The sequence below is a fragment of the Rutidosis leptorrhynchoides genome, chromosome 2, assembly GCF_046630445.1.
Source record: "Rutidosis leptorrhynchoides isolate AG116_Rl617_1_P2 chromosome 2, CSIRO_AGI_Rlap_v1, whole genome shotgun sequence".
NCBI classification, from domain to species: domain Eukaryota; kingdom Viridiplantae; phylum Streptophyta; class Magnoliopsida; order Asterales; family Asteraceae; genus Rutidosis; species Rutidosis leptorrhynchoides.
This window is the reverse complement of record NC_092334.1, coordinates 308,028,900-308,047,591: the sequence shown is the minus strand read 5'-3', so window position 1 is coordinate 308,047,591 and position 18,692 is coordinate 308,028,900. Positions and strand designations below refer to the sequence as shown.

The 18,692-nt window shown below is 33.0% G+C and overlaps 2 protein-coding genes across 3 annotated transcripts; one reads left to right on the top strand and one right to left on the bottom strand.

Annotated features, from left to right (window-relative positions):
* Positions 1-4,695: 4,695 nt before the first annotated feature.
* Positions 4,696-10,050, top strand: LOC139891834 (CBS domain-containing protein CBSX1, chloroplastic-like). Its single transcript, XM_071874844.1, has 8 exons — positions 4,696-5,017; positions 7,138-7,225; positions 7,306-7,370; positions 8,599-8,647; positions 8,776-8,828; positions 9,070-9,185; positions 9,292-9,349; positions 9,654-10,050. The coding sequence occupies exons 1-8, from the start codon at positions 4,793-4,795 to the stop codon at positions 9,726-9,728; spliced, it is 729 nt and encodes a 242-aa protein (XP_071730945.1). The 5' UTR covers positions 4,696-4,792; the 3' UTR covers positions 9,729-10,050.
* Positions 10,051-12,297: 2,247 nt separating this feature from the next.
* LOC139891833 (OVARIAN TUMOR DOMAIN-containing deubiquitinating enzyme 7-like) lies at positions 12,298-18,317 on the bottom strand. Of its 2 annotated transcripts, none has more exons than XM_071874843.1 (11): positions 18,299-18,317; positions 17,377-17,483; positions 16,756-16,831; positions 15,324-15,473; positions 15,165-15,226; positions 15,006-15,090; positions 14,729-14,878; positions 14,219-14,339; positions 13,975-14,111; positions 13,783-13,889; positions 12,298-12,435 (listed from the first exon to the last, which is right to left on the bottom strand). In XM_071874843.1, the coding sequence occupies exons 3-11, from the start codon at positions 16,774-16,776 to the stop codon at positions 12,312-12,314; spliced, it is 957 nt and encodes a 318-aa protein (XP_071730944.1). In that variant the 5' UTR covers positions 16,777-16,831; positions 17,377-17,483; positions 18,299-18,317; the 3' UTR covers positions 12,298-12,311. The 2 variants fall into 2 exon arrangements, with proteins under 2 accessions (XP_071730944.1, XP_071730943.1); XM_071874842.1 differs by lacking the exon at positions 18,299-18,317 and adding an exon at positions 17,861-18,001.
* Between the last annotated feature and the right edge of the window lie 375 nt (positions 18,318-18,692).

The following is an 18,692-nucleotide window of genomic DNA, read 5'->3' as shown; positions in this document are numbered from 1 at the left end:
CACCTACAAACACTTTAATTCTTCAATTTTCTTTATCTAATTGATCTCTCTCAAGTTCTATCTTCAAGTTCTAAGTGTTCTTCATAAATTCCAAAAGTTCTAGTTTCATAAAATCAAGAATACTTCCAAGATTGCAAGTTTACTTCCAAGTTTTCTAAATTCATTCCAAGTAATCATCCAAGATCAAGAAACCTTTGTTACTTACAGTAGGTTATCTTTCTAATACAAGGTAATAATCATATTCAAACTTTAATTCAATTTCTATAACTATAACAATCTTATTTCGAGTGGAAATCTTACTTGAAATTGTTTTCGTGTCATGATTCTGCTTCAAGAACTTTCAAGTCATCCAAGGATCCTTTGAAGCTAGATCTATTTTTCACATTTCCAGTAGGTTTATCCAAGGAACTTGAGGTAGTAATGATGTTCATAACATCATTCGATTCATACATATAAAGCTATCTTATTCGAAGGTTTAAACTTGTAATCACTAGAACATAGTTTAGTTAATTCTAAACTTGTTCGCAAATAAAAGTTAATCCTTCTAACTTGAATTTTAAAATCAACTAAACACATGTTATATATCTATATGATATGCTAACTTAATGATTTAAAACCTGGAAACACGAAAAACACCGTAAAACCGGATTTACGCCGTCGTAGTAACACCGCGGGCTGTTTTGGGTTAGTTAATTAAAAACTATGATAAACTTTGATTTAAAAGTTGTTATTCTGGGAAAATGATTTTTATTATGAACATGAAACTATATCTAAAAATTATGGTTAAACTCAAAGTGGAAGTATGTTTTCTAAAATGGTCATCTAGACGTCGTTCTTTCGACTGAAATGACTACCTTTACAAAAACGACTCGTAACTTATTTTTTCGACTATAAACCTATACTTTTTATGTTTAGATTCATAAAATAGAGTTCAATATGAAACCATAGCAATTTGATTCACTCAAAAAGGATTTAAAATGAAGAAGTTATGGGTAAAACAAGATTGGATAATTTTTCTCATTTTAGCTACGTGAAAATTGGTAACAAATCTATTCCAACCATAACTTAATCAACTTGTATTGTATATTATGTAATCTTGAGATACCATAGACACGTATACAATGTTTCGACCTATCATGTCGACACATCTATATATATTTCGGAACAACCATAGACACTCTATATGTGAATGTTGGAGTTAGCTATACAGGGTTGAGGTTGATTCCAAAATATATATAGTTTGAGTTGTGATCAATACTGAGATACGTATACATTGGGTCGTGGATTGATTCAAGATAATATTTATCGATTTATTTCTGTACATCTAACTGTGGACAACTAGTTGTAGGTTACTAACGAGGACAGCTGACTTAATAAACTTAAAACATCAAAATATATTAAAAGTGTTGTAAATATATTTTGAACATACTTTGATATATATGTATATATTGTTATAGATTCGTGAATCAACCAGTGGCCAAGTCTTACTTCCCGACGAAGTAAAAATCTATGAAAGTGAGTTATAGTCTCACTTTTAAAATCTAATATTTTGAGATGAGAATACATGCAGGTTTTATAAATGATTTACAAAATAGACACAAGTACGTGAAACTACATTCTATGGTTGAATTATCGAAATCGAATATGCCCCTTTTTATTAAGTCTGGTAATCTAAGAATTAGGGAACAGACACCCTAATTGACGTGAATCCTAAAGATAGATCTATTGGGCCTAACAAACCCCATCCAAAGTACCAGATGCTTTAGTACTTCGAAATTTATATCATATCCGAAGGGTGTCCCGGAATGATGGGAATATTCTTATATATGCATCTTGTTAATGTCGGTTACCAGGTGTTCACCATATGAATGATTTTTATCTCTATGTATGGGATGTGTATTGAAATATGAAATCTTGTGGTCTATTGTTACGATTTGATATATATAGGTTAAACCTATAACTCACCAACATTTTTGTTAACATTTAAAGCATGTTTATTCTCAGGTGAATACTAAGAGCTTCCGCTGTTGCATACTAAAATAAGGACAAGATTTGGAGTCCATGTTTGTATGATATTGTGTAAAAACTGCATTCAAGAAACTGATTTCGATGTAACATATTTGTATTGTAAACCATTATGTAATGGTCGTGTGTAAACAGGATATTTTAGATTATCATTATTTGATAATCTACGTAAAGCTTTTTAAACCTTTATTTATGAAATAAAGGTTATGGTTTGTTTTAAAAATAAATGCAGTCTTTGAAAAACGTCTCATATAGAGGTCAAAACCTCACAACGAAATCAATTAATATGGAACGTTTTTAATCAATAAGAACGGGACATTTCAATATTAATGGTAATAATAATAATAATCATAATAATTAGGTGTTACTAATATTAGTTTTAATAATGATAATAAGTATTATGATGATAATACTAATAACTATTTTAATGATAATAATAATAATAATACTAATTATAACTTTAACGAAAATACGATAGTAATAATAACTAAAATAACAATTTTTAATGATAATACTTTTTATTGATAATGATGATAATAATAATAATAATAATAATAATAATAATAATAATAATAATAATAATAATAATAATAATAATAATAATAATAATAATAATAATAATAATGAGATAAAAATTAGAACGACGATAATAATAATCATTTTTAATAATAATACAAAAATTCAATTGACTATAACTTTTAATCCGTTCATCGAAACCATTCGATATCTAAATGAAAAGTTCTTAATTTTTCGCTTGCTTTCCAATGATATGCATATCTTATACCTTATCTCAACCGCATAGGTAACTAATTTAAGATTTAACATAACCTATTTAAGGGCAATATCAAAAGTACAAGCATGCATAATCCTATATACTCGAGCACTAGTCAGGGATACACTATTAATATGTAAAAATTTAATTATGAGTGCTTACGTATCAATATTGAGATTCAATATTGCAGGAAAGGTACGTAGATGCAACGGAGATGATAGACACTAGATTGACCTCACGAGCATACCCACGAGCATTACCCATAACCTCCATAGCTATAACCCCTAATTTCCTTAGCCCTAGCCTACTTGAAAAATCCGTCTTGAGATAATTCGCTCATGGCCGCGTCGTAGTATTTTATGTATAATACTAATAATATCGCTCCTAATAATACTAATACTAATAATAAAATTAACCTTAATAATAATTATAATATAAATAATAATATAGTTAATAATGTAAATATTAATACTACGAAGTAAGAGGGAATGAAAAAATGAATGAGGCAGAGCAACAATTCAGGTTTGTTTTATAGATGGTTTCTAGTTCAGCATGTCAACTTTACAGCTACGATCTTTTAACTCATATTACTGACACACATTTTTAATTTATATTATATTTAATCTTTATAATTAATTAAATATTTTATTTTATTTACGTGCATAGTAAAAATATAATTTTTGTTCAAATGACTCGTACGTTGTCACTCAACTCATGTACCACTTTCGGTTTTTCGAGCGCACTTTCGTACGTTTAGAAAACTTGCCTTTTACGTTACGCGACGTGTACCCTTATTAATAATTTGACTTACTCATCAATAAATTATCTTATAAAAAATGTAACTTATAAAATTGAGCGTTGTGGTCATTTGCTTCTATAAATCAGTGACTCGTTGTTTATCAAAATATATTATTTTAAATCAGGACGTTTTATGACTAAGTTAAAATATATATATATTTTTATTTAGAATTGTAAATTTGTACATAATATATTAAGTTTGAAATATTTATCTAATGATATAATATTTAGTCTTTCAAAACTAATTACACTTCAAAGTTCGTTTTATATAATATAACTCGTTTTAAATAATAGTAGTTATTTTACCAAATAATGTTTTTAATATGTAAACTAAATAGTTGATTTATCAAGGGACACGAGTTAATCAAAGTAAAGTACACTTTTGAAATTTAAACGGAAATGATTACTAACTTTTAACTAACTCTCGTTAATGATACTTTTGTAAATCACTTTTACCAAATATTCCGGATACCGTTAAAAAGGAAATGTTTACTAAACCAAAGTGGTCCTCTTAACAGAGACTCGTAATCATAATTCAAGGTAACTGTTAAATCAATCATTTGATATAATCTTCTAATTCCATCGATAAACATATTGAAATAAATACGTTCATGTAAAGTATTATACGTTTAATACTTGCTAACGTTTTCAAGTTATAATATATACATATATACATATATAATCATATCCGTTCCTATAATGGTTCGTGAATCTTTGGAATTTGGTCGAGGTTAAATGAATGTATGAACACAGTTTAAAATTCTTGAAATTAAACTTACAAACTTTGCTTATCGTGTCGGGAATATATAAAGATTAAAGTTCAAATTTGGTCGGAAATTTCCGGGTTGTCACAGTAAACTTAAGGGTCTGTTGTGTAAATTGAGTCGAATTTGAAAGACCGATTGTAGTGTGAACGTAAACTCTAAACTAGTATCCAAATCAATTAAAACTACACAATTACCCATGTGTTTTAGTATGTAAGGGTTAATTAATTAATTAATTAATAATTAATAATTAATAATATTCATTTACGCACCAAAAAAAATTAATATATTCATTTTTTCTTTTCAATGAAAAAGAAAAAAAAAACACAAAATCCAATTTGTTCACCATAATTTTCCCTTGGCTTCTGGGAAAAAATAGATATCTTTCTACCTGTTATCATCTCTCAACATCGATCGAAACCATCAATAAATAATGGCCTCAATTCCTCCGCTTCTAGACAGCGTAACATCCCTTTCCCAATTCCGTTACACCACCGTCTTCCACCGTCAGCTGCCTTGCCTGATCTCATCTTCAATATCTCTTATCTCTTCATTACCGTCTTCTTACCTCATACCTGTTTCTCGTAGACCCACCCTCACCGTCACTGCAGCAGCAGCAGCAGCAGTAGGTGCTACGTTGAAGGGTAATTCCGTTCCGGTACATCCTTTTCCTTAAATTTTTATCTGAATTTTATTTCTATCTGTATTTTTCTTGTACTTTTTTCATATGTAAAGGGAAAACTTATTCAGTGTGTTTGCGCAAATTTCGTTATTGTAATCAGAGATATAATAAAAAAGTATCATTGAGGAATTTCATCGAACACTACGTAGGCAATAGGCTAGTAGAAGATATTTTATATGCGGAGTGTAACTAACACACCCAGACCACTCAGTGGCGGAACTTGAGTTCCGCCACAGATGGGGCGGCTTTCAAATTTTATTAAATTTTTCAATGACAGCTGGGGCGAACACTAAAAAAAACTTTATTTTTTAGTAATTTTTTTTTTTTTTAGCGTAAATTTTTTTTTTTTTAAATCCAGCTGGTGCCCCGCCCCGTCTCCACAATGTTCCGCCACTGTGACCACTAGTTAGTCAGATAGATAGTTTATAGTTAGTTACACAATTAGTAAACGACTGTAACTGCCTGGTTGAGTATGGCTCATTTGGTCATTTGAGCATCATGAATTTATAATTTCTTCTTTATGCTCTCCTTCTCAAAATTAATGTTACATTGAAGCTTACTGATTCATGATCTACTTTATACATGAGACTTCACTTGATAATTTGAGATGTGTCATTGGTACAAGATGCAAAGGTCTCAACATATCATCATGGGGATCACTAGTATTATGGCTAGGAAGCAAAGTAGTGGATCAGATTTATCATAAATTGGCATGAACTCAATTCTTAATAAACAAAGAGATACTTAATCTGATGTATATATAGAACAACTGAGTTCCATTATTGCATAAGACCTTACAGATATCCATTATTACATAAAGTTGTCCTAGAACAACGTACTTCAAGAATTGTATGGGGTGATTAAGGTCATGTGTAAGTCGAGTTGAGTACATAACGTATCAGTGTAGCTCCTTTTACTATTGAGCATTATAAATGATATTTCCTGATTATCATTCCTTCTCGAAATCACTGCTACATCAGATCTTATTAATTTCGTGATATTCTACGGACTAGATTACCTAATTGAATAAATAGCTGCATGATTGTTAGTTCACCAACCTTGATCATTTTTAAGCTGTACTAGAAACGACATAAAAGCAGGTATCAAAATATGAACCAAGTCACCGGCAAAATGGAACCGAGTAACAGCTTACGGTTGCATCTTGAGAATTTGTTAGCGCGCTAATCGTCAATTCCTCCCATAAGCTGAAATCAGTCGAGATTTTGTTTAAAACTCAAGGCCACCTCATCTTACCTTATGCAATTGACGAGATCAATGGATCCATCTATGTGTGATGGAGCTCAATTTTCTAGATAGCTTAATCCCTGATTCATTATCACAAAAAGTGGAAGAAGGCTCTTTGGCTTGAACTGAATTTTTGCAAGAATATATCATTACCACATTACCTTACCAAACGTTCCTGCAGAGTCTGAATTTCAGCTTCGGTTATTGCTAATGTGATACAAACCGAGTGCTTGTATCTTAATATAAACAAATAAATGGTAAATAAAGACAGGTAATCGACTTTCAAGAGGTCGATAAGCTCTCCCAGGGTTTACTTTTGATAGGTAACCCAACTCTCAAAGGATATCCAAACCAATTATCAATATTCTCCCTTTAACATAATCAAATTACCGTAAGTCCCTATATATATAGATGAAGTCTAACTTGTTCTCCTAAGACTTTTGTAACCAGATAAGATTCGAACAATATATCGTAATAATAATAAAGCATAGCTAATTTATTTCCCATTATTAAAATAATAAACAATAAAACCTATAATTGTGTCCAGATAATAATTTGGTTCGTATCATAATGTTATAATTCATTGCTTCTTTGGAGACTACGAATTGTTGATGTTGCTGCTATATATATCAGGAATGCATCACAAAATGTACCTTTTTCCATACCATTAATTGATTTCTTTCTTCATTATCCCTGTAGTACACCCTGTTTTTGCAGTACCTTGCAAGGATCTATATGTTATTTTGGGTAGAGACGTATCTAGTTGTTATGATAGTCATTTAATATCTTTTTGAACAGTCCTGTCCTATCTGTTATTCAGTATCTTATAAAAATTTCATAATTGTTTCTAGCCAAGAAATGGAGTCTTGATTGTGGGTGATTTTATGACTACAAGAGATGAGTTACACGTAGTAAAGGCCACAACAACAGTAGATGAAGGTATTATTTTTATTAATATATAAAAGTTCATTCATCACTCTAATTTTCTGTGGTCTTATAATTGATTTACTTTGAAACAGCTCTGGAAGCTCTTGTAGCAAACAGAATAACTGGCTTCCCTGTAATTGACGATGACTGGAAATTGGTACGTTTTTTCTCGTCTTCAGTTTATTATACAAAATTTTCAAGTTTATACAGTTTATCTATTGATAACCTGCAAGTTTTCAAGTATAGGCATTAACTGCTAGTTAGATACTTAGAAATTAAGCTGAATTATAGTATTGAACCCGTTTACTATAACTATGATATAAACTTCCTGAACTTGATTAAGTCGAAGAAGTTGATTGAAACAACCTGGGAATCTTAGGTCTAGAAACGGATTCTGAGATTTGTAACGATTTGGGGATTTTTATTGAAATTCAATTGAAGAAGAATTACAGAGGGAATTGTACAATTACAACTTGATAACATGACTAACTGAATTCTGGGTTTACAGATTTATACACAATCAGAATTTTACGATCCCACGTTGCCCAAGTATGGGATTAGGTGATGGTTTATAAGCTTCGGTGTCCCCTCCTCCTTAAAGCTAGCTTTTGGGAGTGAGTTCCTCACTCAGGCTTATGGCTATGTCCAAGGTTTAAAAAAACGGAAACGCGCCTCGAGGCGTTTCTTCTTTGTGAGGCGAGGCGAACCCGAGGCGTACGTTCGAGGCGGAGTTAAAAAATACATAAAGGCCATCGAGGCGTACGAGGCGTACCGCCTCAGCAAAAAAAAGGCCATCGAGGCGTACCGCCTCAGCAAAAAAAAAAAAAAGGATACCGCCTCAGCATATGAGGCGTACGACTTTTAAAGGCCATCGAGGCGTACGTTTCAAAACGGGATTTTCCAAAAACGTTCCGAGGCGTACGCCTCTGCCGTTTTTTAAAAACCATGGCTCTGCCGGGCTATCCCCTCGATTCTTAAGTGAATTCAGGGTTAGTCTCGGGTCTCCTCGATTCAAGTTATCAATTCAGGTAGATCATAACAAACTATAGTGTATTTATAAAATACAAATTAATAAATACACTATAATTATTGAAAACATTATAAAAACCTATATATTAGTTAAATTAACATCATATGATCTTATTTGTAAATCATGATTTTTAAAACATTTATGTTTGAAATATTTATATTTAGAAGTCAATGTTGGACAATGTCCGTCTCGACCGACTTGGCCTTTCAAGGTCCTGACCAACTCGTCTCCGTCTCACGTCTTTTTCAACCTTGATTCAAACTTGAAAAATATCTTATATTCTGAGCAATTTCATCAATACTTGAAAAGTATCTTATATTTTGAGGAGGTATTCATACATTTGTTCTTGCTACAGGTTGGGCTGGTTTCAGATTATGACTTGTTAGCACTGGACTCTGTATCGGGTAAGCTATAACTTGACATACCAAATTTTGTATTTTATTCTAAAATGAAAAAAAATACACACTTGTTCCTCTTGATATGTTTTGCTCCTCCTACGAACTTTTATCTACAATCTACATTTTCATCACAGGTGCTACGAGATCAGATACCAACATGTTCCCAGAGGTTGATAGCACCTGGAAGGTAAGTATCCACCATCTCTTCCATTGATATTTTAATGAAACTCTTGTTTTTGCGAACCAAAAAGTTACTAGCTAATCATTATGTCTACTGCAATACTAATTTACAAAAAGATTAATGCGATAAAGCTCCCAACCGGTTGACTTACATAAAAACGAGTTATCAGAAATGAAAATGTGTTTAATCTTTGATATTATAATCTATTACATGCAATTTTCTCGTGATATCAAACTGTTAATTGCAGACATTCAACGAGGTACAAAAATTGCTCAGTAAAACCGATGGGAAGGTGGTTGGTGATTTAATGACGCCCGCACCGTTAGTAGTTCGTGAAAGTACTAATCTTGAGGATGCTGCCAGGTTTATTCAACTTTCTTAATTCCTTTACTCTAATCTCATGTTCTATAAAACTGCAAAAGTCTTTTTCTACTTTGCGCCAACTTACAAAAGAATTCTATGATGCCAGATTGTTACTTGAAACTAAATATCGACGCCTTCCAGTTGTAGATGGTGAAGGAAAGCTGGTAAGATCTTTTTCACAATATCTTTTGGTGGTCACCCAAGGTTGCAAAAACAGAAAGTACTCGGTCGGGACTTTTTATGGAGTACTCAGCAACTCGAGGATTACTCGGATTACTCGGAGGAGGACTCGGATGTTGACCGAGTTTTGACTGATTTTCCGAGTAATCCCGCCGAGTTTGACCGAGTACTCCCCTAGTTACAAAAACTGAGTACTCGCCGAGTAATTCCAAGTTCTGCAACACTGGTCGCCTAATTCTTTTCAACTTTTTCATCAAAAGTTGGTAATTGTTGGTACTTGATATGAAGGTGGGAATTATAACAAGAGGAAATGTTGTAAGAGCTGCCCTACAAATAAAGAAGGCTAGTGAAAAGGAAATCTAACGTTTGAAGGGAAATAGTATAATGTTGCTTGGCGATTTGAATGCATGTAGCAGTTAAAGTTAGTTACAAAAATTTTGGTAATTTCCTCACAACTTGTTCTTCAATTGTCTAAGTTTTGCATTCGATTCATGTTTGTATATGATCTGTAGATCCATTATAAATTCCCACGTAAACTTGCCTTCACTACGTGAATAAACGTGGTAGAACAGATATAAACAGATGTCTGAATAGGTAAGTTATGTTTAAGTTTACTCAGAGAGCATGGTCTTTCATAATCGCAATGAATTTGGTGCCATGAAAGTTGACATATGTGTGTTTGAATTTGATACTATATTACAACGATATCCAATCCTACAATTGTTCGGTCTTGAGATGTAGATAATCATTCATCTACCTACCTACGAATAAGAATAAGAGTGAAGTCGTATAGAAAGTATGAGGTGTCGACCTGTGAAAGAGTGAAAAGTTTACGTTCAAAGTTTGTTACTTCAGTTTATTACCAATCAGTATCCTAAATGGCTAAACCACACATAAGGATTACTATGAGGCATTTCCAGAAAGATAAGTGCCAATACTAACCGTGCGTTAGTTACCTCCGTCAGATTACATGGACAAAACTGACGAAAACTAACGGAGGAGCCTAACGGTTAGTCAGTTTTGTCAGTTGGACATGTGACGTAAAAACAAAATTCGTCACTTTTGCCTTCAACCAGTCAGATTTTTTTCTGATTAAATAGATATATATTTTTTATAATTAATTTTTTTCCCACCCAATTTTCAATCAGATTTTACCACATCACCCTACCCAATATTTGACACAAAAAACTAACACAAACGGTTATAAAATGTCAGAAACTGACAATGCCTAATCACATCACATGCAGTTTGTACTTTTTGGCCAAAAAGTGCAGTAACTGCCTGTGATATCACATGCATGTTTGGAAATGATCTTAGTGTATCTATTTAATGTATCATTTGTAAGCGGAGAAAGATTAAGAGAAACAAGATTATCATTCGTCCATCTTTTTCCCCAAAGGCCACCTACTACGTCCATGGTCAACCTAGTGGCCATGCATAAACATACTGCTAAGCTTGGAAATTGGATCCGTGATTCATCTGTACCATGGCATTGACTAAGCGGACACAAACCTAGTAAGGAAGCATTTTGTATGGATAACAATTTGAATTGGAAATGGTATAAAAAGAAAAAAGCCAAAAGTGAATTTTGAAATATGGAATTGGCCTAAAAAGAAAAGAAAAAAAAAATGAAATGAAAAGAATACGGATTACACATTTCTGGTCATCTTCTAGGCTCAATCGAGTATCTTTTGAGTATAGAAAAATGATGGAGAATAAAGGTAAGCAAATTGAAGGATGTAGATGGTACTACTGACTTGGAAGAGTCTGCAGTTATGCAGCTATGTTAGAAGTCCAAAGTGGAGAATCTACTCCTCTGTCTCACCCCTCAAGTAAATTGGTTTTAAGAGCATTCCGCCACTTTTCGACGACTTTCACTTTCAACCCGATGATTGGCTGGCTAGCGAGGAGACTGAACGTTAACCATCACACACACTTTTTCACATTCTTGAGGGCAAGGATTGTTATGGGTTTTATTGAAAACATGTGCAAGGCACTTGCAGTTGGTTTCAACAATCCGGTGTGCAAAGCACGTGCGTAGTTGCAAGTGTTATAATCGAATTTAACGGAAGTATAACAGAATCAGTTACCATAGCTTGGTTCATTCAGATATGAGCAGTTGAGTAGTGAAACAAATTAGTTTATGAAATTTTGTGTGAACACTTGCACCCTCTCCTGTCTATGTGAAATCATTGGCTAAATCTATAAAATCAATTTGGCATTCAACTCCATTGTTTTGTTCTTCTCTGTGACCTTTCAGAATTATTCTATTATTCTAGCAAATCTTACACTCTCTCCTATCTATTATTCTAGCAAATCTTCGGAACATATGGAGGTATAGGAATGGAGTTAGCTTTCAGAATTCTAATTTCAATATAAGTCATATATTGTATTGTATATAGTATCAATGTTAATGTTAATTCTTTCAAATGACATTTCTCTAGGCATAGAAATTCTAGAATAAATTGGAACGCAAGGCTTCAATATCCTATGGATTCTTTGTCTAGCTCCATGCTAGTTTTGTTTTATATAATTGTCGTTCAAAAATATAAAATAATAATAACAATGACATCTAATAAAAAAAGAATTTACAATTTAAAGAACAAAAAAAGCAAGCCTCTTCAAAGGATAAAAAGATGGATATGATATATTTATAACAATTGGTCGAGACTTTGGAATGCGTAATCGGGGATATTAGAATCCTGAAAATTAAATACATCTTGTATTCGGGGATATAGATTAGCTTTCTGGATTTGTTGATCAAGACATGTTGAAGAAGCTTATCTGGGAATGGAGTAAATCTCTCTCTTTAGCTTCTACTCCATTGTCAAAAATCTGTGTCTGAGTACAAAACATCACCATAATCAAATGTACTGACAATTAAACAAAAGGGCAAAATCCAGTATGCTAACATGGGAGGTGATTTGATACCTCACTGACGATTCTTTATATACAAAGTGCACCCATGTCAAGGGAACCATCATCAGAACCATGCAAAACCGATGAGTTTGCCGATCCTCCTTTCGTTCCACGCTTCTTATCTTTTCTACCCTTCCCATTGTCAACGCTACTGTGTTGGAAATCACCCATCATGCCAAAATAACAAATATAGAAACGTTAGCTATTTCTGTGATAGGAAAAAGAACATAAATGTTTCTAAAAATACAGCTGAAAGCACAAAGATAAGCCTCTAATCAGGCTCGTTGACTAGGTTAGTCAACAATGACGTGATTCAATATGTTCCAACACATTGCAGCTTAGAGTTGCATGATGAAATGAGTATATAATCTCCACTTCTAAGGTATTGTCTATTTTCAGATATTCCAAAAAAATTGCGACACACTAACGTGGGCTTAAGAAAAAATATGTATGTTTAACTCCTAAACTAAGGGTTCATTTAGACGTAATAATTTAATTCAAAGTTAAAAAAATTATTACTAATTAAAAATCTCAATTCTCATAACTCTAATAAACTGAAAAGTAGATTGAACTCCTAAGAAATCACCAACACCCCTGAAGCTCTCTAAGTGATGACCGTGAGCAGTTTGGATAAACAACTTCAGCATGATTCCTAGTACTATTATTAAATATTAAATATTCTATTATAAAAAGAGAATATGAGGACGTTTTACAGGTGTTAAATTGATCAAACCAAAACAAATAAATCAATTTTGTACTAGGATATCAATCTATGTTTGACCCTACCAGTACTGCAGTACATAGATACCGAATAAGCCAAGAACGAAATTGATCTCGTATAACCTATAACCTTCTATAAGTTAAGATGACGTGTTTTGAGATTTCGTAAACGAACAGAAAAAGATAGCTTTCAATCAGTGAACATTGAAGATGCGAAATCATCTAGACGAGATACAGAATAAGAAAAAATCACTGCCTTGATTTCTACTTTACAAGAAACAGAGATTATTCTGAGCTTTAGTATGATGAAATTTGAAGAAGCTTGATTTTGAGGACTGAATTGACCAATCCCTTAACTTGGAATAAATGACAAAATGATACAATTTGTCTTGAGTCTACTGATAAGAATTAACCAAATTCTGAAATTGAAATTGATGAAACTTTAGAAAATTGAATCACTTTTGACGATTTTAATTGACCAAATTCTAAACTAGAAATCAAACAGCAAAAACCTTCACGATCAAAAGACTAGAAGTAATCAATTTCATACAAATTAACTAGCATTTTCCATCAGTTAATGAATTAATCAAGTGCCTATTAGAGAGTTGGATAGAAGGTCTAGCGGATTATTACTTTCAAACATAAATCGTTCAGTAAGGGGGAACCAATCTAATTCCTATCTAAAGTTATCTGAAGCCAAAACTAGAGATTATATGCAAACAGAAGATTGCTATAATAAAATTATTAAACAAAACATCGACAAAAAATCAATACGTACACTGCAACTGCAACTGCAACTGTAGAGGATCTTCTTACTGCCGTCCCACAACAAGACTTGTACTTTTTCTTCGATCCACACGGACAAGCCTTATTACGGGCTATTTTCTGCAGATAATTGAAATACAGAATTACCATTTGTCTTAAAACCTATATACTTCAAACAGATTTTACCAACCAAATGATATAAAACCTTTTCATCGTGCACTGAGTTGCTATTATCATTTTCTCTTTTAGTGTTTCTACAAGTCGGTTTCTCCTTCGCACTTATGTTTTCAATCTTTTCCTCGCACTTCTCTCTTTGCGAAAGGTCATTGCTACTAGAAGATCCTAGATATAGTAGGTTAACAAAACGTATATGTTATTACTTTGAGCTGAATAAGCCAATAGATATCGATATATGTAACATCTGTATATATGTACTAACCAGTCATTACCATTAGAAGTATCCATTGAAAAAATAGCTCTATCATATTCAACCGAGCATTCTTCAGTTGTTTTGTCTGCTATTATAAACTCTATTGCAGCATCAACGTCTCCATCCACTTGTAATAGCACCTAAACATAAATCAAACATCAGTGTTGTAGAACTCGGAATTACTTGGTAAGTACTCGGTTTTTGCAACTAGGGGAGTACTCGGTCAAACTTGGTCAAAATCAGTCAAAACTGCTCAAACTCGGCCAAAACTCGGAAAATTGGTCAAAACTCGGCCAAATTCAAGATTACTCAAAAAAATCGGTGAAAACAGTCAAAATCAATCAAAGTCAAACTTGGTCAACATCCGAGTACTCCCTGAAAAGTCTTGACCGAGTACTCCCCGAGTAGAGATTTTTGCAACCTTATCAAATATACATCACTACAAATTTGCAAAACGGTACACATCAGTTGTTATCCATAAATAAAAGCACATAAAAACAAGAAAGAAAATGAAAATATAGCATAGAACCTGTTGAATTTTATCCTCGTTTTCACATCCACTACCAACTTTGACAATTTTTAATGATTCTGGCGGGATAACAGTCTTAGCAAATCTCCGTTCGTTCTTAGAAACAGAAGAATTTACTTGTTGTGGTTTCACTGAAAGATCAGCATCGGCCTTTTTCAAATAGCAAGGTTATTACATTTATGTAAACAGTTCTATTGCATTATAATATCCTAAAATAGTATAGCCGTGAAAAGTGACTAGAGATATATTATAAACGGCTATGATGTCAGCAAAAAACCTTAATTATGATTGGCATGGCTGGTCCATTGCAAGTGTCATCCTTTAATCGCACACTATTGTAATGTTCAAAATCATGATAAGATCTGCAAACAAAGAAACTTTAGCCTAGCCTGTTGCAATTAACTTAAAAAGAAATGTTATGAATATACATACTTACAAATGGATCATCTTGACATCATGGTCACTAAAATTCTTTATATACCAGCGAGGTGATGACTTCTGTAAATTAAGGTTATCAATATATCTGGAAATTGTTATGCTGACAATTTCTATTTCCAATGATAAAAGAGATAAAGTTGAAAAAGCGAGAGTGTACTCGGTGTATGCATATGTTAGTATGAGTCACAAGAGAAGTAGCCTGTAACTCCATATGTCCAGCCCATGTACCGTCCTTACCCATGGACAGACAGTATTCATCGAACGGCACTTCATCTTCAATGAAAGGCTCAAAATTCTCACGATTATCCTGAAAATAAATGCTCAACAATAGGACACTGGTTCACTAAACTTAAGCATATCTGTTGTTAAGATGATAATATATAATATAAATTTATTGAATATCAATAAATGAGCATATTCAATCAGAAAAGATATAAAAAGATGGTATAAAAAAACAAACGCACATGTAGAACAATGATTTAATATTCTAATGTGCACTGCTTTATGATTACTAATAGAGTGGCTCCATGACTCAGAAACTTATATACCAGTGAATCAAAACTCGATTTTTGAGTTGTTCCATGTATTCGCTTTTGTTGCTCTCTTTGCAACATGTTTTCGAGTTTTCCATAGTACCCAATTAATTGTAATGGGTGCTATTTCGTGTTGTTACTCTTTCTCGTGTTAATAATATGTTGCCTTTCGAAAAAAAAAAACTCAATGATTTTTTAGAGAATGAAAAGAAAAAAAACCCTTCCACTAGCAACCCTTGCAGTTGCAGAGCACAAGTGATCTAGTATAAAGTTCCAGTAAAAGCATCCAACAAAAAAAACTAGGGTTCACACAAGGTTCTTCTTTACACGTGTTTGACAAATGGAAGTAGCTTTCTTCTGAAAGTTAGTAGAATTACAGTCTATAGTACTTTAATGGGGTGCTAAACAGGTTGTCACTGGAAACTAAAATACACTATTACTAGAAACGTAAAATTGGATTAGTAGTTAATATTAACAGTTTGAGTAGAGTTGGCAAGATAACTTTATTGCTATTGCTTTTACTATTGCTATTGATATTGCTGCATTAATGTATAATAATGGCCACTATTATTTTCTCCTTCAACAAGAAACTATATTCTTATTAGTGTATACCCTTCGAATTTAAAGGAAAGTAGCAGAGATGATCAGAGCTCTAACTAACGAATGATGTCCTTGTTTAGCCTCTAAGATTGGTAAAAAAATATTGACCAAAAAAAGCAAGAAGATCCTCTTTAAGTAGTACACAACGGACACGTTCACACCTAGCTTTGAGATACCTGAATTTAGTTTCTCACTAACTACAATTGGCAAGCATACATGTGCAAATTTGATGTTTACAGCGTTTTACTAAATCATTATATCAACGTAAACTATTGCCGGTGGAGGACTATGTCTCAGCTCATATCATTTCCTACAATTTGCTCAAGCTTGATGTTTTTCATCTTACACTTCCATTAAATTGACAGCTTATCAAAGAGACTGAATAAAGCATAACAAAAATATTATTACAAAACAGACATATCTACATAATAAATCAAAAGCAAGATATAATGATACCGTTATATAATCCACCACCATTTTCCGGTACTTCTCATGGTTATCCTCATCACCCTCCAACTGATCTGCCAAAGCTCTGCCACAACAAATATCATTATTCTGTCAATTCGAGAACATTGATCCTTCAGAACTTCAAATACCAAAGAGTTTGTGTGTAAATTTTGACCATTTCGTGAAACTATATATACATATATACATGTTATATATAAAACAAATCAGCTAGGTGTATGTTTGGCACGCGAGCTTGTGGGAGCTTATGAGAGCTCATAGGAGCTTCAACTTATGACTTTAATAAGCTCCAAGTTATAAGCTTTGTTTGGTAAACAAAAAAGTAGAGCTTATGAAAATCATAAGCTCTTAAAAAATAAGCTATTTGTAATAGCTTATGAAAAAAAAGTAGAGCTTATAAATTGAAGAATAAGCTCCAGTTAATTTACCAAACACTTATAAAATATAATAAACTCCAGGCCTCCAGCTGCCATCTTCAAAAATAAGCTCCAGCTCCGGCTTCAGCTCTAGCTCATAAGCTCCAGCTCCAGCTCATAAGCTCCAGCTACAAGCTAGGTTCATCCAAACACACCCTAGATCACCCTAACAAGCATCTACAACTTTAGCACAAACCTGAAAAAGCAATTTCCGTCTGCCGTTACTTCTATAATTCTCAGACCTAATGCATCAAGCTGTGCTCGAAACTCTGATATGTCAGATTGCTTTCCTGTTCTTTTATTCTGTCAAATCAACAGCTCAAATTATTATACAATCGACAACTCAAATACAAATAAGTTCATGAAGATCAAACAATATTACAAACTACAATCACAATTTCCTAAAATTAATTTCCATATATAAATATGAATCATGTATATAACGCTGTTAATAGGTCAATTAAGAAGTTAGCAAGTTGAATTAGACAACAAAAAGAAGTACACATAATGCCTAAATTTTAACTACTTGAACTGATTTCAATTAAATACAATAATTGATAATTACTCTATGAAAAAAGGTAAATTAGGTGGAGCAAAAATTATGATACTTTAATCAAATACTGAGCAAATTATACACAGAAAAAATTGAGATAAACAGATATAGAGCTCGACTGACTTACATTTGGGTGCTTATTTGGTTTAGATTTTTTAATTTTCGTTTTTACCATGATTAATTTATTTATATTTTATATTTCAATAAAAACAAATCGTTTGGAGTTGATGAGGATGGTGAATGAAGAAGACGGCGGTTCTCATGATCGAGTTTCTGGACAGGTTGTTTATTCAGGTGGCCTATAATAGTTTGGGCTGGGCCAATGGTTTCTTGTTTCTTTTTTCTTTTTTCTTTTTTATGACAAAAAACTAAAACTATATAAAACACGGGACATTCATCAAAAAAATGAAGCTCCGGAACAAATATACAAGCAAAGGTAACGAGGCCCGACCCCAAAGGCCTAACAACAACAACGAAAAATAAACATCTGCTAAACAAGAGAACTAAACCACGCAAAACAAAATGAAACAAACATACGAACAAAAAGACAATAAAGATAATAAACCTTCTATCCAAATAAACGTAAACAGGGGTCGAAGACATCGCATACCATCCCCGCTGACCTTACAAACCACCTTCTCGTGACCTCTTTTTGCCTTAACCTTCTTGCTTACTTTTTGTTTCGGAAGCGAACATGAACCAATCAACTTTCCTTCGACCATAACACAACCTTCAAGATCCTGTGCCACCTCTTCAAAATAACTTATGGCTTTACTCGACGAACCTCCTTCACCTAGGCCCCCCTCTGATGCAGGCCCAGGCCCAACAAACCTTTCACAACCCACCTTACCATCACAACATGTCTTCATCCCATTAACCGCAGTCTGTATAGCAGAACCCTTTGTACCCCCAAAGTCATTCAAACTTTCCGACTCACCCACCCCCATTAACCTTCGCGA

What these genes read in the sequence shown, in the direction of transcription:
- LOC139891834 (XM_071874844.1), top strand. Translation starts at nt 4,793, where the DNA reads ATGGCCTCAATTCCTCCGCTTCTAGACAGCGTAACATCCCTTTCCCAA. An exon ending in TTGACGATGACTGGAAATTG is followed by an intron (nt 7,371 to 8,598) that starts GTACGTTTTTTC and finishes TTCTTGCTACAG; the next exon opens with GTTGGGCTGGTTTCAGATTA. An exon ending in TAGATGGTGAAGGAAAGCTG is followed by an intron (nt 9,350 to 9,653) that starts GTAAGATCTTTT and finishes CTTGATATGAAG; the next exon opens with GTGGGAATTATAACAAGAGG.
- LOC139891833 (XM_071874842.1), bottom strand. Translation starts at nt 17,908, where the DNA reads ATGGTAAAAACGAAAATTAAAAAATCTAAACCAAATAAGCACCCAAAT. An exon ending in AACCAAATAAGCACCCAAAT is followed by an intron (nt 17,484 to 17,860) that starts GTAAGTCAGTCG and finishes TTGATTTGACAG; the next exon opens with AATAAAAGAACAGGAAAGCA. An exon ending in ACGAGGATAAAATTCAACAG is followed by an intron (nt 14,340 to 14,728) that starts GTTCTATGCTAT and finishes ATTTATGTTTAG; the next exon opens with GTGCTATTACAAGTGGATGG.